General features: G+C 40.2%; 1 protein-coding gene across 6 annotated transcripts in view; it reads left to right on the top strand.

The window, feature by feature from the left end:
- The window catches only part of CNTLN (centlein), a 254,478-nt gene extending 230,512 nt beyond the window's left edge, over positions 1–23,966 (top strand). For 5 of the 6 annotated variants that reach the window (XM_069962065.1, XM_069962062.1, XM_069962064.1 and 2 more), the window contains 3 exons: positions 4,491–4,679; positions 6,548–6,625; positions 23,487–23,966. In XM_069962065.1, the coding sequence (XP_069818166.1) occupies positions 4,491–4,679; positions 6,548–6,625; positions 23,487–23,591 (372 nt within the window). In that variant the 3' untranslated portion in view covers positions 23,592–23,966. Of the gene's footprint in view, positions 1–972; positions 1,051–4,490; positions 4,680–6,547; positions 6,626–23,486 lie in introns of those variants that run through there. The other variant, XM_069962068.1, reaches the window with a different exon arrangement.
- Positions 23,967–26,624: the final 2,658 nt, after the last annotated feature.

Raw genomic sequence — 26,624 nt, 5'->3', positions numbered from 1 at the left:
CTTGCCATCCCACTCTTTAGTTAGGTAGAGCTTAGGTCTTTCATCTTTATTAATGGCAGTGTTTTATTTGGATAGATCACTGACATATTACAACAAGGTTAATCGAGAGGGCTAGACAGGATTATTAGCAAAGAAAATATTAGATGCAGAAATGCAGACTGGCCCAGTAATCACTATGTGCCCTTGAGTGTTTAGTGTCGGCACTCGGCATAAGAAATACTACAGCAAACACTTATTTACAAGACGGCAACCAACCCAGCCACTCTACTGTGGAACATAAGCTCGGTAACTTTTTGGGGGGAGTTGACTTTAATAGGGGATGTTATTTGCAAATAGTTCCGTGGGCCACAATGGAATTTAGATATCTGATATCGGTTCACTGTGCTTTGATGAATTTTAGACACTTTTTCTGTAATAAAACGAACATTTGTGTAATTTATAGGAGATAAGGGGATGTCTCCTTCTGTCATATAAAATATTTTATCTTGCTTTGTTAGACATGACAGAGCCACTCATCTATGCTGTATTATCACCAGTATTATTCAACATGACATCTCCTGGGCTCCGGAGACGGCTCACATTTTACTTTATCAGTAAGCTGTGACTATCCACCCCGCTGCCCTGAAACAAGCAAAGTCTTGAGTGCTCCGTTTTGGATTATACTCAGAAGACACTGTTTGCATTTTACATGCATCTGGTTCATTGGTATTATAGGCTACTGTGCACAAACACACTTACATGGATTTTTCTACAAATCTACAGTTGTTTGTTTTTTGTTTTTTTTATTAACCCCTTGATGTCCAAGAATTTTTCTTGTTTTTAAGAAATTGTTGCCTTCTAAATGCCATATATATTTTTTTTCAACATACATAGACAAGAGCTTGTTTCTGTTTGCAGGACAAGTTTTACTTTTTGTTGTCTACATTTTGGGTTGCACATGATGTTATTAAATGCTTTCTTTTTTTTTTTCAGGCAAACAAACAAAATATGACACATCTGACAATTTGCAATCATCATATGCATAAATAATGAGATAATTATATAGTCCAGGATGTTACTGATTGACAATTCAAAATATGTGTCTTTTTGTTGTTGTTTTTTTTTTGTTGTTTTTTATTGAATGTCTTACATCTAAATCATATATTACTGTTAGAGCAGGGACCCTGCTGTCATGTAACAGCTGAGCTCCTGTGATATTCTGCACAGAAGACCAATGTCTGACTGCCCTGCCAACAAAAGACGTATTGCGGTCATCAAGGGGTTAAATCATGTGATAGATACTTTTTGTCATACATAGTCTGGTTTTGCAAATTTGCTATGTAAAATGTTTAACAAGCTTGTTATTACCCCACTTCTGCATGTGGTTCTTTTTAGGCACAGCTTTTTAATATATAGTTTAGTCCTCTTGACCATGAGGGCTCCAACCCCCCCCCCCCCCCCCTTCAAATGACAAAGCTGCCTTTTTGCACTGTGCTGGGTGGACATACAATGTATTTAATGCTGGTTTTCACAGTTTTATATTATGGTATGCAAATACAGTAGAAATTACAGATTAACTATATTTTGTGGGCAAGTACAGTTTCAGCAATACCAAATTTGTGTTTATTGGAGACAAGAATGTAAGTGGTTACAATGTCTTGTATGGCACTGGGTAATAAAATACTGGCCAAATAGAAGAAAAGGGAAATAAATAATGGCTACATTGAACTAAGGATTTTACAGTTATGATTTTTTTCTTATCTTTCAGGAATTTTTGGTCATTTTTATGTTTATTTGTGGAAATCGCTTAATCCCGGTCTACCATCTATTTCAGAGAGGCTAGCTGGAACCTTATGTAAAAAATAAGTGCACTTCCAATTGTCACTTGCTAACTTTTGTTCAATCTAACTAATATTTCACAAAATACAGGCAGTTTTCTTTCTTTGACATGGTTTGCCTTTAGGTACAATATTTTACCTTGAGATTCTCTTGATCCTGTGCTGAGATTATCACCTGTTGTTTTTAGTACTATGTTTGGTCTATTAAAGCCTATAGCAATGCCGTGGTATATGTTTGATACATTTTTGATGGTATTCCAATGTATTCCCATGGAGGAGACTGTAAACGTGAATAGGGCTTTAAAGGTTTTTTTGCTTTTTTTTTTTATTTACTTTTTTAAAATTCCGTAATAAAATAAATACAAGTAGTCACTTACTAATTGTCTATAGCTGTGCCTGATACAGTCCTGTAACCAAGTTACGTATAGGAAGGTCACATATCACGTCAGCTCCCTGACTTTCCCATCTACCTCCTTGTCTCAGAATGGATTGTGTTTTACATGCTGGGCATCAGTTCTGTGTCCAGTATCAGCTGTTTTGCTTATAAAGAAAGTGAGAAGATATAGAGGCAAGACAAAATCTGTAGATTGAGGAAATGTATGTGGGGAAACGTGAGCTTTAGGTTTTTTACATGATGATGATGATGCTTACAACAACCCCAGAAACTTTAAAACAGAAGGGCAGTATAAAGCAAGGCACAATAATAAAAATGGAACAAGTCTGATAAAAGAAGGAATGAGTATTAACGCATGAGGCAGAGGAATAGATATAGAACAAAAAGAAAAGAGTGGCACAAAAGACGGGATGTGATTATGTCTTAGTCTGTCTGTTTGTAACTTTATAATTTGTTCAGTAATAAAATAGAAGAAACTAATATATGGGCTGAGCTGGTCTAGGGGCATTGGTTGGAGCCTCACTGACACTATGCAGGCTTGAAGCTCTAATGGGAACTTTAAGCTAGAACATCATCACATTATACTTGTCCTTATTGTAAAAGCCAAATGAGTGTGTCACCTTTTGTGCGGCAGAGACAAGACCTTTATTACAGATGATACTTCACAATAGATATTGGTGATAAATTAACTTAATCTCCATCAGGATTACTCTGCAGCTGGGATTTAGGCAAATTGAATCAGAAGCCTGAACAATGACAGTGAATATCTATTAGACTGTAAACAGAATAACACACTCTGTGGATTTTAATGAATGAAGCCAGTAGCTGAACGCTTGCGGTTCACGTTTGGCATATGGTTACTGATGCGTGCACCAGGAACAGCACATAATATACAGTGAATGTCTTAATGGATGGAAGCCTCATTATTAATCCTCTTCAGTCAAGGTGGTCTGTCCCTCGTGCAGGACTGCTGATTTACCTAAAGAATCTCTTTCTTTAGGGGAATTGGATTTTAGAGCTTTATTAGTAGTATTTTAGGACTAAGAATAAAGATAATCTTACCATAGGTTCAGGACAAGACTTTTGCTGCATTGTTGTGACAATGTTTTTTTTTTATTATTTGTATAGCGCACACAGATTCCCCAGCAGTTTACATAGTTAGGCCAATTATTGCTTCCTGTCCCCATGAGGGCTCACAATCTAAATTCACCTATCAGTATGTTTTGGGTGTGAGAGGAAACCCACCAAACACTGAGGAAACATACAAACTCTTTGCAGCTCTTGCCCTTGGTGGGATTTGAACCCAGGACCCCAGCGCTGCAAGGCTACAGTGCTAACCTCTGAGCCACCGTGCTTGTTTTGTTATGGCATTGAGAGATAAAGTCACTGATACTTAAAGCCGATGTACCAGCACAAGCAATAAACAAATATTTTTATACCACCTGGTTGGCGATACCTAATGAAGTAGTGTTAGGCATTGATATCTCCTCTCCTGGATGATGCGCGCCTTCTGAATAAAGTCTGATCCAGCCTGGCTCTTCCTCAGCACGTCACTCAGGGGAGGAGATATTAATGTGCTGGGCCAACCTCCAGTGCACCAACCTACTTCATTAGCGTATATATATATATATATATATATATATATATATGGACCAGATCTCGGGCAGTGGGCATTTTGAAAAATGGATGGCACCATTAGAATCTGAATGGCGCCACTGACCAGGTTGTATAAAAATATTTGTTTATTGCTTCTATTGGTACATTAGGTATTTTGCATAGAACGCTTTTAGCAGCTCCTAAAAGAGCCCCTAAAGCTTTCCCTTACCATAGTATCTGTGCCATCTTCCGTTCTTCGCAAGAAAATTTTCCTTTATTTTGGCACGCAGTGCAGGGAGAGAGACCTAACTAGTTATCTGGGCGGTGTCCTGGCCATGACTAGTCACACCTCTCTGCCTGTCAGCGTGCTCTGCAGCGATGATTGACAGGTAAAAAAGCTTCTAACAGGCCTCTTTGCCTATCAATCATTCCTGCATAGTGTGAAATAAAGAAGAAGAGCAGAGCACTTAAAGGAAATGTGTAATCAGAAAATAACCTATTTTTTAAATTATGGTCCATTGCTTAATACATTGCTTAATTGCTTTAAAAAAAAAAGGGATAAATTATAATTTGACTGGAAGGACAATTACTGTAAAGGAGAAGCCATGGAAGGGTGAAAAGATGAGTTAAAAGGATCTTGTCTTCACCAGCTAAAACTATGTTTTTTCCTCTCCTTCAAAAAGAACTTGGCAAAAGAACTTCAAGTGGATGTGTGCGAAATGAGAAATTACATCAGGAAAGCCAAGCTATTGGATGAGTCTGTAAGTGGTCCATCCAAAAAGTCTGTCCACAGAGCCCAGTCACTAGCAGCCAGTATCCTCAACATCTCCCACTCTGACCTCAGTGATATATTAGAGGCACCAGATGAAGAGGTGAGTACATAAACAGTACATCTGTACCTTTTTGTTATCTACTGTGTGTGCTGTCTGGCCCTAATTCGGGGCCGTCACAAGATTGCAACATTTTATGCTGTATTTTGTAGTTGCCTTTTTCTTGGTCTTGTACAGTATACTGTATAAAGGTATGGCAAATTTATACAACTAGATTTTCCGACAGCTTTGACATAAGAAACAAGTGTAATACTAATCCTGAAACACCATTGTTGCTATTTCTATGTAGATTTTAGTTGGTTTAGATTAAAACCTACAGTCATAACTATCAGGAAGAGCAGGTTAAGCATAGCCCCATGTAATCTCCATACCCAATCATTGTTTCTACAGTGAGTCCTACTTAATAGTTCGCTTGCTTTCAGTGTAGCCCAGTCACTGGGTGCCATGAAACAAGACCATTGCACAGCAGCAGCAAAGGTTCTTCTACAAACCACTAGGGTATAGAAATGCATTGGACAAGACTTCCAAGTCTTCCTGGAGCTTTTTATAGTATAAAAATCATAGCCAAGCAGCCACAGAGAGGCTTCAGCTTACCATGTGCATTGCCACGGTTTAGCCCTACTCTGGGGAATTGAAATCCTGATGTATAGAGAAGTCGCAGCTCGCCATCTGGCAGTCTGACAGCTAAGTTTGGCAGATGCCAAGAGATCTCTTCCTGAATGTGTAGTGCCAACTGGAATGTTTTGTAGGCGAAGGTTGATATTTATGCTTAGCCTGGCCTAGATGAAATGAAAGGAAATGTAAATCAATGCTATATAAAACCATTGTCAGCATTTGGGTAGGGATTATGTTATATCACCATGAAAATAACCAATTTCACAAATTGGGTGTGAGAGTACAGAGCTCCCAACGCCACTGAACTCCATGATCTGGAAAACCAACTGCAATCCAGACATTATATTTCAACATTAGGTGCCCGAAATCTCTAATACTCTTGTGAGTTAATAGATGCAAATTCCCAGAGCCATCTTCCAAAAGCTTATATAGAAAGTCCTCCAAGAAGAATGGAGACTGTGTTAGTATTAAAGGGGGGACACCTTTCTCCATGTGGTTTTGGAATGAGAGTGAAAATGAGCTCAAAGAGCTAGCATGGTTGCAGGGCAGTTTCTCGGTAATTTTGGAGGGGTGGGGGGGGGGGTTGGATGCGGGCAGAGGCGGTGCGGGCAGTGGCCAGAGCAGGTCATTAGGTCCAGTGTGGGGGAAAGGATGCGAGCGGCGGCCAGAGCAGGGGATTGGCGCTCATCGGCCTGGCCAGGCGATGGTCCAGGGGTGGGGGGCATGTGGCATGCTATTTAACCCCACTGGGTGAGGAACCAGAGGGTGCCACCAGCATCCCTTAGCTGTTGGCGCCCTGTGCCATCACCCAGCGCAAGAAACTGCCCTGTATGGATGTAATGTTCTGATATCCAAATACTTCTGTCTATGTTTGATGCATCCTATAATGGAGACACCCCAAGTGCTAATCCACTCCAAATTCACATACCGTCATATTCCTTCCCATAAACTCACACATAGAATTCTACTGTAGCACATTGTTTTCACTTGTGGTGTGTAATTAATGTAATGGAAAGCCAGATGGCTCAGCATTTTAAGGAACATGCCTCACAACCTTTATGTAGACTGTGTAAAACTGGACCTGCTCCATGTAACCATTCCACGCTTTTATGGAAGATACAGGGATATTGATTATTCCTTGTTATTAGCAAAATAAGGATGTGTAATGTATCCATGGAGCACTCTGGTCACTTTTGATGCTAGGTGTTTTAAATGCAATGTGCTTTTTTTATTCTAAGTCCATAATGCTTTCACAAACCTGTCATAAATTATTGTGTCTCCTTTCCTCCCATTAGGAGATAGCAAATGTGAAGCGGTCAGTAGAGTATGATAAAGAATGGATGAACCACATAATGAAGCTTCTTGAAGGACAGGTATTGGAAATGCTCCTTAGTGGGTTTTAGTTATTTGTTTCCAAGACGTTTACACAATAATTTGTGCTAAATCTATTTTCCTTAGTATATAATTTTATATGTATAATATACAGTACTTAAAGTGAAATTCAGCATCCACGATAAAGAAATATAATAATTTGACATATGTTTGAAACACCAAACCATAAAATCAGAAGCAGAAGACTGAGCAGAAAGAACCAACTAGGAAATAATACCGAATATGCTATCTCTTGCTGTCTTTATAATTGTTATGTACCCTTAAAAGCATTATTTTTTTTTTAAATAGAGTTATTTGGAAAAAAAAAAAAAAAAAAAAAACTGTTTGAAATGTCACACTGAGACCACCACCAATCTCTAGATATCGCTAGGTGAAGTACACAGTTGTATGGTTCACTCCTTCTCTCAGAGCTCAGTCCATCTCATTGCAAAAGACAGACTCCCATTATAAGTGTCCTGCAATGAGGCAGATACAGCCCCTAACCAGGAAGTGAAGTGCACAGCCATGTGCTTCTCCCAGTTATATCTAGTAATCAGTGGGGGTCCCAGCACAAAGACCCTGACCAGTGGAAACTTTTCACATAGAAATCTGTCAGCTACCAGACCGGAACCGCTTCATTATCTCTGCAATCTGCTTATCAGCCTGCTGCCTTTTAAGTCGGGTGCTGGGAAAAGCTGGAAGAGGCTTCCCAGGACTGGATCCAGCTTTGCCCAGCACCCAAGGAGGAGTCAAAAGACAGCAGGCTGATGAGCAGATTACATTGAGATAATGAAGTGATTTGCTTTGTTATTACTGTATATTCAATCATCTCTAAAGACAACGATCTGCCACGATGTCGGCTGATCAGGGCCAGCTCCAGGGTTTTGTGGGCCCTTGGGCAACAAAGCCTCAGTGGGCCCCTTTGTACATCACTCATGTAGCAACCGTAAAACAGTTGGTCCCCCTCTGTGTAGCCCCTTATAGATGCCCCCCCCCCCCCCCCTCTGCCACACAAACATCTTAGGCACTTCAACACCTTCCTCTATACAAGCTCCCAACAGTAACGGGACCCTCCTTGTGCCTTTAAAGTTATTTCCTTTCTTTATGCCTTATTCTATGGTTAGGATCCCATTTGTAGTTGTGCCCCCTCTTTTTACCCCTATCTGTAGCTGTGCCCCCTCTTAGTGCTCCTCATCTGTCAGTGAGCCCCTTTAGGCTTCAATCTGTAGTAAGGCCTCTCTTTGTGCAAAAAAGAACTTTGACCTTATAAACTGTGCCACTGCTCCCCACACAATAAACTCTCACTGCCTCCCAATAAACTGTGCCACTGCCCGCCCATCTCCCCCACCCCAGATAAATTATGCCATTGTCCCCATAAATCAGTGCTTCCCAATCAGTGGCTCCAGTTGTTGCCAAACTACAACTCCCATCATGTCCTGGTAGTAGTGGATGATTGAAGTTGTAGTTTTGCAGCAACTGGAGAGTCACCTGTTTATGAACACTGGAGTAAATAAACTCTCCTACTAGATCTTTGATTCCCAATCAGTGGCTTCTCAGCTGTTGCCAAACTACGACTCCCATTATGCCCTGCCAGCAGTTCATGGTGGGGGTTGTAGTTTTTCAGCAACTGGAAAATCACATGTTTGAGAACACTGCACTAATAAACTGTCCCACAAGTCACTGTTTCCCAACAAGTCACTCTTTAGTTGTTGTCAAACTACAACTCCCATCATGTCCTGCTAGCAGTGCACGATTGGAGTTGGAGATTTGCAGCAATTGGAGAGTTACATGGTCTCTAAACATCCCACAAAACACTAATCCCCCCACCCCCTTTTATACACTTACCCATTACCTGGCTCGGGAGCTGAGCTGTGCTGCTGCTCTGGCCTCCTCTAATCAGGTCTGGGCCAGGGCAGAAAGATGCAGAGAGTGCAGATCAGGCTGATCTACAGGACGGAGGAGACACTGGCTGGCCGAGTGGGGAGGTGTATGTTCCCAACCTCCAGCCAGTCTCAATAATGAAAGAAAGCAGCCCTGGCGGGACTGGGCCCCTAGGGATGCTGTGGGCCCCGACACTTGCCCAGGTAAGCCGGTGCTGACACTAGCCCTGCAGCTAATCGTGGTCTTTTAACATGCTGAAAGAGGACGAGAGACAACTGCTGACGGATCCGTTAAACGTATGCTGAAAACGCAGTGTGAACCCAGCCTATTATAGCAACTACCACTGCTATCTGCTATTGGCTTCCCATACGATCTAGCGATCACCTGGGCAGGCCCGCCGCCGCTCCCCGCGGCCCCCTCTGTACTCACCCGCTCGCTGCTGATGCGTGTAAATGGGGCTTAACTCTTACCTGATATGTCCAGGAAAAGATGGTTCTGGTATGTTGGAATTCAGCATGGCCAATTCTTTGTTCCCACAATACAAAGCAGAGAGAGTAGCAGTGGTGTATCCCCCTCTACCCATTGAGACCACATACATATTCAGCCAAGATGTGCATGATTGTATATGGGGGAAGTCTGAAGAATAGCTGTCAACCAATGGCTATGCAGCTAGCCTTAGAATAGAGAGGGGGAAATAACTATGCCTACATAAAGTAGCACGTCCATTGTCTGAAGACTCATCTGATTTAATAGTAAATCCTCCTCCTCTTTATCTGCTAATGACTTTGTCAAGGCAAGGCAGCTCCCACACTTCTAATTTCCAAGGGTCACCAGAACATCTGTGAACAACATCAAGTAGCTCTCCTTGTGTCAAATATTTTTGTGCAAATGAAGTAACTATACCAATTATGGTGTATTAATGCATTTATTAGTGTCTGTGAGCCTATGAATGAAACCCTTTTAGACCAATGAAGAAGCATTAATAGGCTCAGGAGTGCATCATTAAGATGTTAGCACTTTAATAATATTAATAATAATAATTTTTATTTATATAGCGCCAACAGATTCCGCAGCACTTTCCAATTCTGGAGGTACATACATAGACAAAAATAGACTTTACAGAGATCTACATATAATTATCCATACATGAGGAGTGAGGGCCCTGCTCCCATGCATGAGCTTACAGACTATTATTCATCCCAAATATCCAGTCTGGTTTCACATTTTCTGGGTATGTTGTTCTTTTGCATATATATATATATATATATATATATATATATATATATATATATTTATTGCACTCTCAGCCAAGGTGAGCATGAATGTATATGGGGGTAGTCGGAAGAAAAACTGACAACCATTGAAGGTGTATGGGTAGTTGTGCAGCCAACCTTAGGTGGGGGAAATAACTGTTCTCCTGGGACACATATAGAAGATTTATATACCGCATTTCTTAGTTTGAAACAGAATAAGATCAAAGAAAATGAGGATAATCTTGGAGGAATTGCAGGGATCTTTGTTGTGTATTTACTATTTAGTTTTCCTTTTGTGAGAGAAAAGTAGTAAACCCACCTTTTTTTATTAAACAGTTGTAGAAAATATTTCTTTAAAAAAAACTTACCATATTTAAAATCTGGGATTTGCAGTTATTAGTGGGTTTTTTATTTTATTTAATTTTTTGTGAATGTTATAAAAAAAAAAAAAACCTGCAACGTAAACACAAAGCCAAATGCATGGTGTAGTTTAAAGAAATAAAAAACAGCAGACAAATAAACTACAGCATACCCTAATATTTTTTGGGCTGCACTGTGTGAATTTCTCAGAATCTCTATTCTCTACAATGCAACATCTGCTTGCTGTGCTAAATCCCCTTGAGTGAAGCACAAAGTGTGATAACTGTGCCTTGGCAAAGACCAGGCAGGCTGTAGAGGTTCACTACATCAGCAATGGCAATGCTCGCTACTCGGTCCCATGCTGTCAGCAGCCAGCCACTCCAGCATTCGTGTCCATATCTATATTTGATTACGGATTTAACCTTGTCTGCCTAATGCTGTTGACAAGTGTCTACAGCGCGGAGGGGAAATCTGTGTGTATTTTAGACAAGCCAAGCTTCAGAAAAGGCATAAAACACTGGAGTGCAGCAGGCTTCTCAGGAGTATGAAGGAAACAGTCATACCTCAGGCTAAAGTAAACTAATAGCAATATCTTTTTTCATATAGAATAACAGAAGTATGCTGAATTAAATGGAAGACTTATAAAAAAGAAAGTTTCTTGCAAAAGTTACTTTTTTTAGAGCTTCATTACCTATAAACTATGTAGGTTTATGCCAGCTATTGTGAGAATAAAACAGAAAGTAAACATGTACACTTGTAGCAGTCCCATAGTATGTTTATATGCTCTAGATAATAACACTTACAGGAATGGTGGTGGAGTCGAAAAGCCAAATTTCCAGGCCCTCCTGTTTTTAATTTTTTTGCCATACTCTGACTCTGCACTACTTGTACAATTGTACAATATTAGTTTTAATTATATATATATATATATATATATATATATATATATATATATATATATATATATATAATTTATTTATTTATTTTTTTTGAAGCTGTAATTCTTATATTTCTACTGGCTTCACCCAAATCTGACTCCTCCTGCTAACAGCAGTACCTGCAGTCCTATGTAAAACACACATCTCATATAGGGTAGCTTTACAAGTTTCGTATCACAGTAGATTTTATGCTGTGAAATCCTCTGCAATACTTTGTAGTGTCATTCCCTATGGCTCTACATTCTTGCAGCGGATTTTCATTCTGCTGTTTGAATGTAGCCCCTGCCCACTTAACCCACCACCTGCTGCACTAATACATATAATATGATTATATAATATATTACATTCACTGTCCAGCTGCAGCCATTAATTGACTGAGCCAGGACGCCGGAGAACCAGGTGGGAGTGTGGGCAGGTTATGTATTAGTGAAGCAGGTGGTGGGTTAAGTGGGCAGGAGCTACATTCTCACAGCGCAATGAAAACCCACTGTAAGAATGTAGAGTGTCATTCCATAGGGAATGACACTACAGAGTATTGCAGCGGAACTTGCAGTGTGAAATCCGCTGCATTACGGTACGTGTGACACTACATATCGTGCGTGCAGATCACCGGGCGGGATCGGCTTCTAAAGCGGGACTTGCAGGACAGGGTAAGTATCCGGGACCCTACCGGGGATTGGACAGGCTCTGCCCCGTGTGCTAGGGTGAAAGGTTTCCTTTAATCACCATGCAGACAAAAAGACAAACTATTAGAGTCAGGTGATCTTATCTGTCCAAGCATGGCATTTTACTGTGTTTCATGTAGATTTTACTGCAGATAGTACCCCTTACATTGAAGCATGTTCTAAAATCTAGAATTGTGGTTGTATACAACTACAAATGAATAGGGTTTTGCAGTGCAGTTTGATACAGTTTTTTGGTGTAGATTCTACAACAGACCTGCTTATTCGCTATATTCTGATTAAATCATTCCTTTTATGATTTTTTTTGGAACAACATATACTGTGGCCCACTTTTCACTTTTAGTATTTGTTGTATGTATATATTAGCTGAGGCCTGGGAAAGACAATGGATAAAACTGTGAACTAGAGATGAGCGAACCTCAAGCATGCTCGAGTCCATCCGAACCCGAACTTTCGGCATTTGATTAGTGGTGGCTGCTGAAGTTGGATAAAGCCCTAAGGCTGTGTGGAAAACATGGATATATTCATTGGCTGTATCCAAGTTTTCCAGACAACCTTAGAGCTTTATCCAACTTCAGCAGCCACCGCTAACCAAATGCCGATCGTTCGGGTTCGAATAGACTCGAACCCGAACCCGGTTTGCTCATCTCTAATTATCACCCAAAAACTGGCTTATATTACTTGCACTACTTAACTGATGTATTTCAGATGCTTTTGCGGACATGGTTATCCAAAACGGGTTGTCTTGCAGAATTGGGGACATGGTTTAGCATTTTGGCACACCTTCTCACTAAGAGGAAATATGCGTTTTTCAGATTTTCTGATGGGTGCTTGTAATTGAACACAGCACTGGTACTAGAACGCCTCCTTTATGCCTTTTCCTAATGGAAGCAGCTGATACAGTGTGGTTTAAGAACAAACTCAATGAGAACAGTGACAGAACCATGATCATTGCTCATGTATCCCCAAACGGTGTGCCTTGGTAGGAAACATCTGAGGGATCAATATACAACAAAGAGAAATTCTGATTAATGACACATTATTTCCTGTATGTAATCTCTATCTCATCGCAGCTGTAAGGGTTGTGACTATCACTGTGTCATTGTGCTGTCCTGCAATGAGTTAACAATATAGAATAGAGGAAAAGGCAAGAAGAATCTTAGCAAATTGATTAATTTAATTATCTGCCTGGCGTACATGCTGCAATCTATCCCCCCTCCTTCTCCAGAGCAGATTCTTTTTTAAAGTCAGTAGTTGATAGGGACACCTGAAGAGTTCATGGGTTTCAGTGACCTTTTACTATGGACCTGCTTCCAGTCAATTCATGTTTTCCTCACAGTCAGACAGCTGTTTATTACTGTGTCTTCCCGCACTCTCTGCAATATTTTCTACTGAGACCTCGAGCAGCTTGTTAGTGGGAACTAAATATTGATTTGGCATCCTGTCGATGCAGAAAGAATGAAAAAATTTCCACCAGAGGCCCCTCAAACATTTTCCTATCGACATTTTCTGGGCAGAGTGGAAAGCTGCATAGAGGATGACAAGGCCGAGACTAGTTGAAATCCCGGAGGGTTCAGCTGAGACTGCTGCTGTGACCTGTGTGATACTTTTTCTTCCCTTTCAAGTATCTCTTTTTCTCCACACATCTAGTCAGCTGGGAGGATCCCCTCTTGCAAGTGATCAAGGGCAGTTTATTGGCAGGTGAGAGCCCTGCTTCTCAAGCCATAGATTTGCTTTTGTTTTGACATCATTTACAAGAATTCTCGAAACTTTTCTTCTGTTTCATGTAAGTTTTCTCTCTCTGTGAAATAATCCCACATAGTGTGAAATCTATTGAAATATTTGATATGTATCCATGATACATACGGCTGTTTAGAAAGGAAAATTAGTTAGCAGATGTCATGTAGCTGACTGGTAATCATTAGTGCTACACGGTGAGGACGAACTACACTCCCGTACACTCGTACATTGCCTGCCGCTGCTTACTTTACATTTTTCTTCTATTGTGTACAATTGAATGTTTCATTATAGAATCCTGTGACTGTGCGCCTTGCAGTTAAATACCGCTATTGAGCAAAGCAGAACTATGTCAATGAAGTAACATGTCTTACAGTATGACCAGCATGTGACAGCGGAATTTCACAGCTCCGTTTGTCCACAATTCATCTTCTCAGCATTTGTCATGGTATCATTGACTATTTCTTGTAGGTGTGCTCTTAGACTGGGCTAATACTTTAGTCATGATATAGAAATAAATAATAAACCATATCAACTATCACAAACAACTGTAATTTTACAATCTCCCCTATGGCTTTATGCCATATGTACTGGAATTAATTTTTGACATATTTATTGGGCTCTATTAAAATAATATTAGCTTGATGCCAGGATTCTGAACCTATAATCTCGGTATGAAATCCTCCTATTTTGACGTCTCCACGGTGCAGATAATAACCCCCCTTCTGTTTTCAATGTTATTGACTTAAATTGCACTGGTGATATTAGCTGTTATTTGCCTCTTGGCATCGAGATGCGTTCTCTTACGTCGGATTTCCAGACCCGTGCTAATGAGAAGCGTGAGAATGTTGGTTGTTGCACTCGAGCATTTAATGCAGTGAGGTAAAATATAGCGTCTTTGCGAGCGAGCTCTATGGAACGTAATTGTCCAGTAGTATTGATTTAATTGCCTGCGTTTATTTGTGGACTCCTAATTATTGACTGGAGGTAAATTTAATAGAGCAGTCTTTATGAACACTAGGAAACCACTGCCGTTGCTGTTTAACATAATGAACTGCATCATATCCCTTTAGATCATTTTCAAGCTCATTTTATTCCTTGGTGACAGAACAATAATGTTTTAAAGACTTTTAATTTTTTTTTTCTTTTACTACAGCTCAGTCTTATGGTTTAGGGTGAAATAAAAAATGGGGAGTGGGAAGTTACCATTTACTAATCAGTAATTGCTCTTTACAGTTTAACTGCAGGGAGTCTGCAACCTTCAGTGAACCATTAGTTCATTTATTGTTACCTTCCATTAAGATTTATTTTGGGGGGGATCACATAGTACTTGAAATGTGAACTCTTTAATTGAAGAGGTTTATTTCTCCTTTAATTAGAATTTTTTTCTACATTTGTTTTATGTGTTGAGCGTTCCGGATCCAACCATTAATATTCAATATGTGCACTCCAGAATGCGGCTAGATGGAAACACTAGCAAGCAGTTATCAGAGTGGTACAGCAGGGAAAGCCTCTCTTCTTCCTGTACTCCTAGATTAACTATTGCCTGGATCATGATTTCTGGGAGATATTGTGCAGTTTTCCCTACTGTCTACCAGAGTGGGCAGAAAATCGTCACTGACAGATTAAAGTGGCACGGATGAAATTTTAAAAAGTTCATTTATATTATGTGCATTATAATCAACAGAGTTATTAGTTACAGGTATTTTTACACGCACATCTCACCACCATTGTACGGAAATGAATAAAAATGTTTTAAATGACACATTTTTAAATAATGAAAGTTTCCTTGTGCAATCTGAACCTACAAAACTTCAAGCTCTATAGCAGTTATTGATTCTGCGAATACACATTGCTGCAATAAAAGCCTTTTGGGGGGTGTCCCGTGCCTCAGTTTGTACAAAAGAAAAATAAAGTATAGCTGATGAAGACTTTCATTGTTTCTACTTACACTTTTGCACAAACAGCAATTTCCTATGATTATCATTAGCAGAATTATTTTCATTGTAAGAACCAGAAATAGAATAGGACTACTGGGGGCATTTGAGATTCCCAGCAGCTTTACATCCGGCCTCCCAGCCTCCCCTTCATCTCATGAACAGCAGTCTATAATCCGCATATGCGAAGCAGGAGGCCAGGCAGGGATTTCGATTGTTCTCCTGTGTGCCCTGCTCCACTTTTTAAGCAAGGCAGCCAGTTGTGTTAATAACATTCTATAAGGGATCTGCTGTCTAGGGACTCAAATCCTTATATTTTCAGTGGAGTGCCGCCACACCAGAGGGTTTCTTTATATGTGCCACTTTTGATTCTAATTTTATGTAAAATTTTTGCTAAAGCTTTTGCTTTGGCCAGAATAAAGCCTTGAAATTTCTGCAATTTTATAAGTACTTTTTCTCAGGTCAATGAGTTGATCCACTATCTAATAATATATATGGCAGCAAAACCAAACTTGTGCTTATCCTTATCAAAGAGAATAGAGATTTCGGTAAACCTAATAGCCCAGAAATAAATAGAAATAAAAATAGATTGTAAGCTCCTGTGAGCAGCACCCTCACTCCTCTTGTTTGAATTGAATTACCATTATAATAATTGTACAAAATAAAATACATGACCTTTTTGAGGCTGTTTTCGATCAAATACTTAAAATTTCATGGAAAGAACAATATTTTGACGTAAACCATGGCACAATGAAATGTATTGGGGTAATATTACAAGGTGTGTCAGTATGAATCTTAAGTGTAGAGAGCAATGTATTCAACACACTCTATACCAATCAAGAAACCTACGCACACATACTACTATACCCAGTTACATCTGCTGCAGCTTATCTCTTTGTAGACCTGTGCAGAAAAGTGATAACATTCTTTAGGAAATAAGGCACACCTTTTTACAGACGCCTACACTAAATTTTGTGTACATAAAAACATGAGAGGGGACTTAATAAGTATGGTATCCTATGTTAATACTGGTCTATTTAATGCAGTTATACTAGAAAACATATTGGCATAGGTAACTATGTATCAGCATGTCCTAAGTCACAGCTTACTGGGTGGAATTTGTACACTTTTTTTGTTTACCCCATCTATTGTCTATAAGTCTATATACAGTATAAATCTATAATAATCAGGATATTCTATAAACATAAACGACCTAGACATTTTAAAATAGTATTTTATGCCGTGTACAGTGTACCCAGACATAGCTAAAGTTTCATAGTGTGTTTTTTAAATTATCCACTACCACCACCTTCTGGTGAACTGAGATCATAGCATTTTAAAGGATCATTAATATCTTGCTTACTGTGTTGGAAGAGAAATCCTTTAATTTGTCACTCAACTGTAGAAATTCTGATAATCTGGCATCTCCTCAGAAACAAAGACTTAGTATTTTGATTCTCTGCTGTCTGCTTGAAGCGTTTCTTCCTCTTACAGATATAGTCTTCCATCAGATAGTCTAGAATGTTCACAGTATGTCTAGTAAGTTACCTTTGCAGGATTAATCGGCACTATCACTTCAAAAAATATTTGACATGTCGTAGAGCATTTTGAGTAATCAGAGTCTCTCAGACGCTTCCATCAATCACTAGATAAAGCCATTAAAAGTGTATGCTAACAGATTTCTCTCCTTGTTCTGTCCATGCAACCCTGGTGGACTTCTATTGAAAGCCTTGATGCAGTAGTAAGTGCAGGAAAAAAAGCATTTTATAAGCATTTCCCGTAATAAGTGTATATTGGGGATTTGTATAACTTTTGGGGGGGCAATACAATTCTATAATAAAAAAATTTATCCGGACTTCTCCTTTAATCCCTTCCCCTCGATGACGTGCCACCTTTCTAATAAAGTCTGGCTGCGTCACTGAGGGAAGGGGATATAGGTGTACAGGGGGTACTGGGCCTGCCTCCAGTGCATACAGTGGCATAATTTGCATATGAAGAAACCAGCGCAGATCGCGGGAACCAGACTGCGATTTGAAAAAATGGACCAGGATCTCCATGATATTAAATAAATATATATATCTCTATTCTTAGTGGTACATTTGCTTTAAAGAAAGAAAAACAGTCACTGAAATAACATAAAACCGACATAAGCAATAATACATTTTAATTGCATGAAAATCAAATGCTTTTGAATTGTCTAGACAAAAATGGGGGATCCCCTAGAGAGCCTTGAAAGTTTTTTTTTAACCATAAGGACATTTTACAGTAAAGGCTGTATTAGATGGCCTGATGTGCAGGGTAAGTATTTGGGTGTTAAATTGACCTCCCCTTTAAGGGATTTATATAAAGTTAATTACGTTCCCCTTTTAGCAACACTGAAAGCAGAGATGGATACTATATTCTAATTTGATTTATCTTGGATAGAACGCATTCATTCTTTGTTTCTCTGTTCCTCAGAGTTTTCATAACAAAGCCTATATTATGGGATGTAAGAAACTCAGAGTAGCATACCGATTACTGATTAAAGATGGGGGGGGGGGGGGGGGGGGGGTTGAGCCTTCTGGATATTTCCCTATATCATAAATCAACAGTGTTGAATCAGGCATATGCATGGTGGGATTCATCCATTCATCCTCTAAAGCAGTGCTTCTCAATTCCAGTCCTCATGGCCCACCAACAGGTCATGTTTTGAGGATATCCCATACAAAGGACACCTGTGCTAATACCTGATGCACTGAGTATAATTATATCACCTGTCAAATACTAAGGAAGGAACCCGTGGATTTTATGGGTCTTGAGTTCCCACAGTCCTAAGCTTCTAAACAGAATCAAAACAGTAGTGGGACTGTGGTTGAAGCGCTATAATACATCTTATAGCGTATATTTATTCACAATTACATATACGTGTATACATTAAACACAAACAAATATGTACAAACTAGGTGATTATGATCATAATCACCTAGTTTGTACATATTTGTTTTCCAAACCTGGATGAAGGTTCTGCAAATAACTCCTTTGCCAGAGGAATCGCTGATGGCCTTTAAATGGTCATTTAAGTCTTTCAATGCGTGTTCGACGTTGAAGCTATTATTAAGACTAGGTTATATTGGTATTTTACTCCAGAAAAGCTGCAAGATGTATCTTGTGACATCTGCATTTTGTGTTCCATATTTTGTAAGGTTGTCACTTGGCAGTTCAGTATCGGACTAAGATTTCCAAACTAGTAGATAGTGTTCCCCCTAAGAATCAAGTTTTCTCCCCAACGAGCCCTTCTTTTGGTGGGCATACAGAAGTTACCCCCAATATGATAATTTTGTTATGTAAAATACTGGTGGTAGCCAAATTAGTCCTCAATAGATAGTGGAAGGTGCACGCTGTCCCGACACTATCAAAGGTTACTCAGGTGATTAACACATTGTTTAAATGTGAGGAGACCTTAGCGTTTGGAAATGGCAGTATAAGTACCTTCACCAGAATATTGTTGCAATGTTGCCAAGTCCTTACTTTTCTACATGTTACTTTTTGTCATGTTCCCACTGTGTAAGACACCGGCTGGGTCACGGAACGGCCGGTATCAGAAAACTTTGACATGTCAGTTTTTTGCAGCGCCGGTAGGGATCCTGGCCGGAGTGTATACAGCACAATGTAGGTAAAGGATTAATCACGGCCATGTTGCAAATCTGCAACAACGGCCGTGATTAATGATTTACTTACGTTGTGTAAACATAGCCTAATACTGTATGTTTTTCTGAATTATATGATTTATGTGCTACTCAAGGTGCAATATTGGGATGAAGATTGCTGTAATGTATTGATGTTTGTTATGTTGCAATGGTGTGTTTGCGATTATGTTCTTATTCTTGTTCTGCTTTCTAGACGCAGATTGTATATTGCTTATACTTTGTATACTGTTATGGCTCAGTGTCCAGTACCCAGTCAGTTCACCGATTAAAAAAAGCACTGCACTGCTGCTAAGCGGTCATGTCTTATCTGCTTCTCCACTGCTGATCTCTGACCTAACCTCTGCACAGTGCAGGAACCAATAAAAGTAAAAAGTTATAGTTGTGTCATGTCTGAATAGTCCTCTGATCTGTATACAACTACAGAAAAGTCTCTCCCCTGTCCTAGAGTGAAGGTTGATGGGCCTGACCTGCACTGTTAGGGCATGTTCACACATTGTAAAACACCGGCCGTTCTTTGACCCAGCTGGGTCACAAAAAGGCCGGTGTTACTGAAGATCATCCTGGCCGGTACTGAAGCTGGAGCCGCATGCTCCATTGTGTGAACTGACATGTTCTGTTTTGTCAGTTTTTCGTGTGGCCAGTTAGAATCCCGGCCGGAGCTTATGCTATGTATATACGCTCCGTCCGGGATTCCACTCATGCACATACAACGTATGTTTTGTATAAATCATGGCTATTGTTGCAAATTGCAACAACGGCCATAATTTATACAAAACATACGTTGTGTGAACATGGCCTTACATTGTAATCACTGAGAAGGATTTGGGCAGGGCATATTGTAATGGTCTTTCACCTATTACAGTATGTGCATATTTTGTCTAATTAGTAGTAGTATCCACACAAGATATCAGAGAGTTTTAAATGGTTAGGACATGCAAGCACATCCATAATAAACTCCCCTTTGTGCATATGATTGTGCCGACACATCCGCAGATGAAGAGGGCATAGGAGCTCTGATCTTGGCAGTTAACCCTGTAGAAGCTGCATTCAGTGCGAATGTAGCATCTTTGGGGAGAACAGTGGGAGAATGCTCCCGCTGTTTACCATTGGGGCTCTGTGAAATGAAAACAGTATGGTATCTATGACAACTAGAGGCCTCACTGATAAACATATAATTTGCATTTCCCACAATGCAGATAATGAATGTAGAAAAAAAAGTAAATCACAGAATCGCTTGGATAAGTTAAAGCATCACGAAGCTACAACCACATAAACTGGTTTAGAGACAGTTCAGATTTGAAAAATGAGCTCTGGTCCTTAAAGAGGATGTACCACCTGGTACATCCTCTTTAACCTGAACATACAGATCGAACGGCGCCGGCACGGGGAAGCCGGTGCCGCAGTCTGTTTTTCGGACTGAGGCCCGGTTCTCGTGTGGGAGGGAATTCCCTCCCCTGTATGACGCGGCTCCATTAGAATGAACGGAGCCGCGTCATACAGGGGAGGGAATTCCCTCCCACTGGGGGCTGGCGGGCCTACCTCCAGTGCTTGAGTACCGGCCGGTTCCGCTGCATAGAACGGCGCTGTGCGCGGTATCGGGCCTCAGTCCGAAAAACGGACCCTGGCATCGGCTTCCCCGTGCCGACGCCGTTCGATCAGTGGGTTCAGGTTAAAGAGGATGTACCAGGTGGTACATCCTCTTTAAGGCCAAAATATAGTCCTGAAAGGGTAAAAGAAATATTCATATTTTTGTGGTTGTCCTTAGCATTACAGACAGGGTTACAAAGCAATTGACACCAAGCAGGGCAGAATCATCCCATTTACAATTGGTGATAGTATACCTATAAAGCCACAAGATGCAACGCTTTTGTGCCACATTTATTTTTAATTTCCTTGGTTTTGTGTTGCTGAATTTATCAGTAGATGTGCGCCTCATGATAAATGCCGCGCAGCTCAGACCTGGTACCACATTGAGATCATTGTGTGCTAGCAAAAAACAGACACACACAATGGCCAATAGCTGCACAGTGTTATGGAGACTTAAACATTCATTATAGGGGAGGGAAGTCGTACAGTACTCGGTAAATGTACTGAGGGCAGAAGTGGATACAGCAGTTATAGGTGAGGAAGGGACCACAATCTATTTGTGTCAGGGAGCTTAGAATATCTATAGGCTGTCATGACTGTCTGTATCACATTAGCTCCTCCTAGTGGCAGTTTTGTGTCACAGAGATGTCTTTGTAGGAAATGTCACCTACTTCATACTGTTCTCTGCGAGAATGCAAGAGTCGCAGGAATGCTGGTTTCAACTGTATCTTTTATGTGGGAATATGCCGTAGTGTGGGTAAACGTAGCTTTTATTAGATGCAGTGTGCAGTACAGGCTGTGACTATACCTAAGCCGCATGCTCCCATCACAATGACAAAGGACTGTATGTTTATCCAAACAATACCATAGTCACACATAAGACACACCATTGACACCAGCATTCTATGTTACAAGGATTGGTTGTGACCTGACTGCTTACAGTTTTCGCGCAATAGGTCATGTTTTGAGGATTTCTTAGTATTCCACAGGTGACATAATTATACTCAGGGCATCATGTATTACCACATGTGCTCTTTGTATGGGATATCCTTAAATCATGACCTGTTTCGGGTACTTAACCCTTTGAGGACCAGTCCCAAAACTACCCAGTGGACCGCGCAAATTTTGATCTTTGCGCTTTAGTTTTTCCCTCCTCCCCTTCTAAGAGCTCTAGCACTTTCATTTTTCTATCTACAGGGCCATGTAAGGGCTTATTTGTTACAGGAATAGTTGTACTTTGTAATGGCGTCTTTCATTTTACCATAACATGTATGATGGAATCCCAAATATATTATTTATCAAGATATAAATGGGTGAAATAGTAAAAAAGAATGCAATATGGTAACGTTTGGGGGTTCCTGTGTCTACGTAATGCACTATATGGTAACAGCGACATATTATTACTCTATAGGTCAGTCCGAACACAACCATATGCAGGTTACACAGATTCTCTATTGTTATATATATTTTCTTAATGAAATCCTTTTTTTTGGCAATTAAATATTAATAAAATGGGCCTATTGTGACACTTATAACAGTTTTATTTTTTCACCTACGGGGCTGTATGGGGCGTCATTTTTTCCGCCATGATCTCTAGTTTTTATTAATACCATATTTGTGAAGATTGGACGTTTTGATCACTTTTTATAAATTTTTTTAAATATATAATGTAACATAAAATCGGTAATCCGCGCACTTTTTTCCCTCTTTTCGTGTACGCCGTTCACCGTTCCCAATGACGCTTGTTATATTTTAATAGATCGGACAAATACGCACGCTATGGTATATTATATGTTTATCTTTTTATTTATTTTTACATGTTTTATTTATATAATGGGAAATGGGGGTGATGTAGACTTTTATTGGGGGAGGGGCTTTGGGGTAGTGTGTTAGTGATTTTAATTTTTTTTTTAAATGCATTTTAAGTCCCTTTGGGGACTTGTACATACATTACTTTTATTATTCACACTGATCATTGCTATGCCATAGGCATAGCATTGATCAGTGTTATCGGCGATCTGCTCATTAAGCCTGGCTGTGCAGGCTCAGTGACCAGAGCGCCGATAGGACAACACGGAGGCAGGTGAGAGACCTCCGGCGGTCTGTTTTAACGATCGGGACTGCGGGGGTCGCGATCGGTAAGTGACAGGGGACTCCCCCTGTCACTTACACTTAAACGCCGCGGCCGCGTTTAAGGAGTTAATGTCACGCTGCAGCGCGATCGCTGCAGTGTGTCATCAACGCTGAGAGCCCGGCTGCTGATTGCAGCCGGTCCCCACCTGCTATGAAGCGCGCTTCATAGCTCAGGACGTACCGGTACGTCCAGGGTCGTCTGGGGGTTAAGGAGTAGATCTGAGAAATACTGATCCAGATTAGAATTATTGGATGGTTTGCCTACCCTTACACCAGTTTCTTATGCATCGTAGGTGTGGTTCCCTATCCATTGTTTGCATACTGTTAGTAGCTAACACTGTGACTGACCTGCAGATGACTGTAACTTCATATTGATCATCAGAGATGTATGTCTGCCCTGCTTGGATTGCAAATTGCATCATTGAAATAATCACTAAACCATGACTTCTTCAATAGCATGTTTGTGTTAATTCATTTCACTCCTGCAGGTTTATCATCTTTAAGATAAAGCAAACTATCCTGTACAGTAACCATGTGATGTATGCAAAACTGATGGAGAAAATAGGGCCAATAGTTTCTAGAACAAACAGGGATTTGATAGTGAAGTCAACTGTGTCTAAGCTGAAGCAAAGGGCGGACTGAATAGTTACTTTTCTGTTGTGTTGCAGATTCCCTTTGCATCTTTCCTAATGGAGGCAATAAGAACTAAACTCTGTGAGAAAAAGAGCCTGACAGAAGAATTCACTGCATTAAAGGTGAAGGATTCCAGGTGAAAAACATGTAATGGATATAGAAGAAGAGGACTGCAGTGATGTGGTATTACCGTGTCTGATACCACTGTATACGTCTATTGTTTCCCTCTTGGGCACCTGTGATCCACACTATTGCTGCATAAAGAACACAGGTACCCAACCACTGTGTTCCCTTATAGCTACCATAAGGGCTGAAAAGAAAAAAAAGAGAAACACTAAGAAAAAAAACAGAAACAAAAGCTGTGTTTTAAACATTTCAAATGTTACATCTGATTCTTGTGTGTGTTTTTTTGATTACATTCATATTTCGGAATACACTGCATTTAAAGCTATATTTTATACGCTATTTAAATTTGTATTTATTTTAACTTTTTTTCTCTTGATGTGCAATAAAAACAGGAGCATATTGCTTGTTGCTTACTTGTATTCTTTTTCTTGCGCTGCAAGCTGACACAAGATAGAGCCAGCAGAGGGCCCTGAGCAAGAACAGTGTGTAACCCTTTACTTTCCAGCAGCTGATTTTCTCAGAGCCGGGTGGTTGTCGTCAAACTCAGGGTGCATTCACGCATTTAGGTTTTTAATTGCAATTATTATTTACAAAACCAGAAATGTGTACGGCTATATTCATCAGAACTGGACTGCTATAACATATTTAGTCCCTGCATTTTCCATTGTCACGCTATCCTTAGAAAATACATGTGTGATTGATAAAGGTTAGACCCCAAGATTAGCAGGAGTTGTGACTCCTTCCGCATTGGTTTAGATACAGTTGCACTAGTGCTCAGACCTATGGGTGTATCTATATCCATAGCAGCATTTATGGTGCTTAGAGGCCATTGGGGGCCCACAGAGGTACATGAACTGTGGCCCAGATTTACTGTTACAAATTCTCCAGAATTCTAGTGCAAATTGTGCAAAGAAAAAACCCTTTTCCCACCAAGTCTAACAAAAAGTGTATCACCTCAGTTAAAAGGGCATGTGAAGAAATATGGTAACTGCACCAACCATCATTGTTTAAAGTAAGCCAGATTTATCCATGAGCCAAGAACACTTTTAGAAATCTGCCTTTGAAGAATTTCTAACTCTACTCTAAACAGTAGCTATTAGCCATTAACTTAGCAGTAGAACCTTTTCTAGGTGCTTAGCAGAAGGAAATGTGGCACACATTACATGACCTGCTGTTGGTAACCAGACATAGTCACCTTTCTTTGCAGTGTTGTTAAAAATGAGAAAACTGGACTGCTAAGCCTGGAACCAGATTATCTTTAGCGATAAATCCAAGTTCTTTTTGGAATCAAATGACATTCTGGTTTGAGTATTGAGGCCTTGTTGGGAGCACTTTAACCTCTTAAGGAAGGAGCCAATTTTCGTTTTTTCGATTTTTCCTCCTTGTGTTTAAAAGGCCATAGCACTTGCATTTTTTCACCTAGAAACCCACATGAGCCCTTATTTTTTGCGTACTAATTGTACTTTGCAAAGGAAGACTTAATTTTTGCATAAAATATGCTGGGAAACCAGAAAAAAATTATGTGCGCGGTGAAATTGAAAAATAAACGAGTTTGCGCGATTACGCAGGCGACGATACCAAACATATTTATTTATTTCTTTTTATTAATAAAATAGGAAAATGGGGGTGATTCAAACTTTTATTAGGGGAGGGGCTTTTTTATTAATGGAAACACTTTTTTTTTTCACTTTGACTTTAATTTGAAGTCCCCCTGGGGGACTTCAAATACAGCTACACTGATCTCTCATAGAGATCCATGAGATCGGTGCTCTATGGCTTTGGCCTGCTGCAGGCCAATACAATATAATACCGAGCCGGGATCAGCCTCATTACGTCTCTGAGGCCCGTTAAGATGAAGGGATCCCCCCTCCGCGATTGCATTGCGCGCGGGGGGGGGGGGGGGTCCGCCACTAGACACCAGGGATGGGCTGCATTTAACACTGTTAGATGCAGCTGTCATGTTTGACAGCTGCATCCAATGGTGTTAATTAGCGGGAGCAGCAATCGGACCGCTCCCGCTAATAGCCGCGGTCCCGTGGCGCGGCCCCGCTCTGAACTCCTCTTGCAGACATATGACGTACGGGTACGGCATATGTCCCTAAGAGGTTAATCTTGCCTTTGCTGTGGTGTGACAATTGCCCCAACTGCTGATCTGATCATCTGTGAAGCTATTGTATATGTCTTTCGCCTCTAGTAGTGATACCAGGGTCACAAACAGCTAAGCATATGTAAAAAATGTTCATCCTGCTGCAAGTATGTAAACGCCATCCCCCTTAACCAAGCCGGAGCAAGGAACGGTTAAGTATTCGCCGGGCAAACGCAGGTTAAGGGGCATGGCATTTACATACTCGCAGTGGGATGAAAATTCCGCTCCCAATATGTAAACCTATTCAAACCGATGCAACGGGAATTGTACTATCTGTTTTAAAATAATTATGAAATCTTGCAATTGTTCCTACAACGAATCCTAAAACTGAGCTATCTGTGACTGTTCTATCTGTGATTATAAGGAGGAGGCTGCTGAAAAGTGATTTATACAGCATTACAGCAAAGGACCAAGAAGATAAAAGATGATGCTATCAGCTTAACCACCCCCGTCGTGTAGAATGACCTCTTTAAGGCTATGTTTACACACTGACTGACGTTTTTGTTGGACAGACGCCATTTTACAGCAAATAACGGCCATTATTCATATTATAACTTGTTTTACGATAACACTCTGTATTTGCTGTTAAATGACGGCCGTCCAACAAAAACGACAATAATTTTGACAGTGTAAACATAGCCTAAAGATTTCAGAGCACATCCAGACTTTTCCTCTTCGTGTCATTGGTCGACTCCTGTTAACTGTTGTCTTATGTCCATGGGGCTTTCTGGAAAACATATATGACAAATTTAAATCTAAATCAGTCATTGTCTATGCTCTAGTAAAACTGGTAATGGTGGTTAATATTAATATTGCAAAAGTTAATGACCAGGTAAGCAAAGTATGCTCTTTTTTTACTATAAGTGTACTAGATAGTGACTAAACATGAACAGCCATCTTT

This window comes from Dendropsophus ebraccatus, chromosome 3 (assembly GCF_027789765.1).
Source record: "Dendropsophus ebraccatus isolate aDenEbr1 chromosome 3, aDenEbr1.pat, whole genome shotgun sequence".
Taxonomy (NCBI): Eukaryota; Metazoa; Chordata; class Amphibia; order Anura; family Hylidae; genus Dendropsophus; species Dendropsophus ebraccatus.
This window is presented reverse-complemented; position numbering and strand designations above follow the sequence as displayed.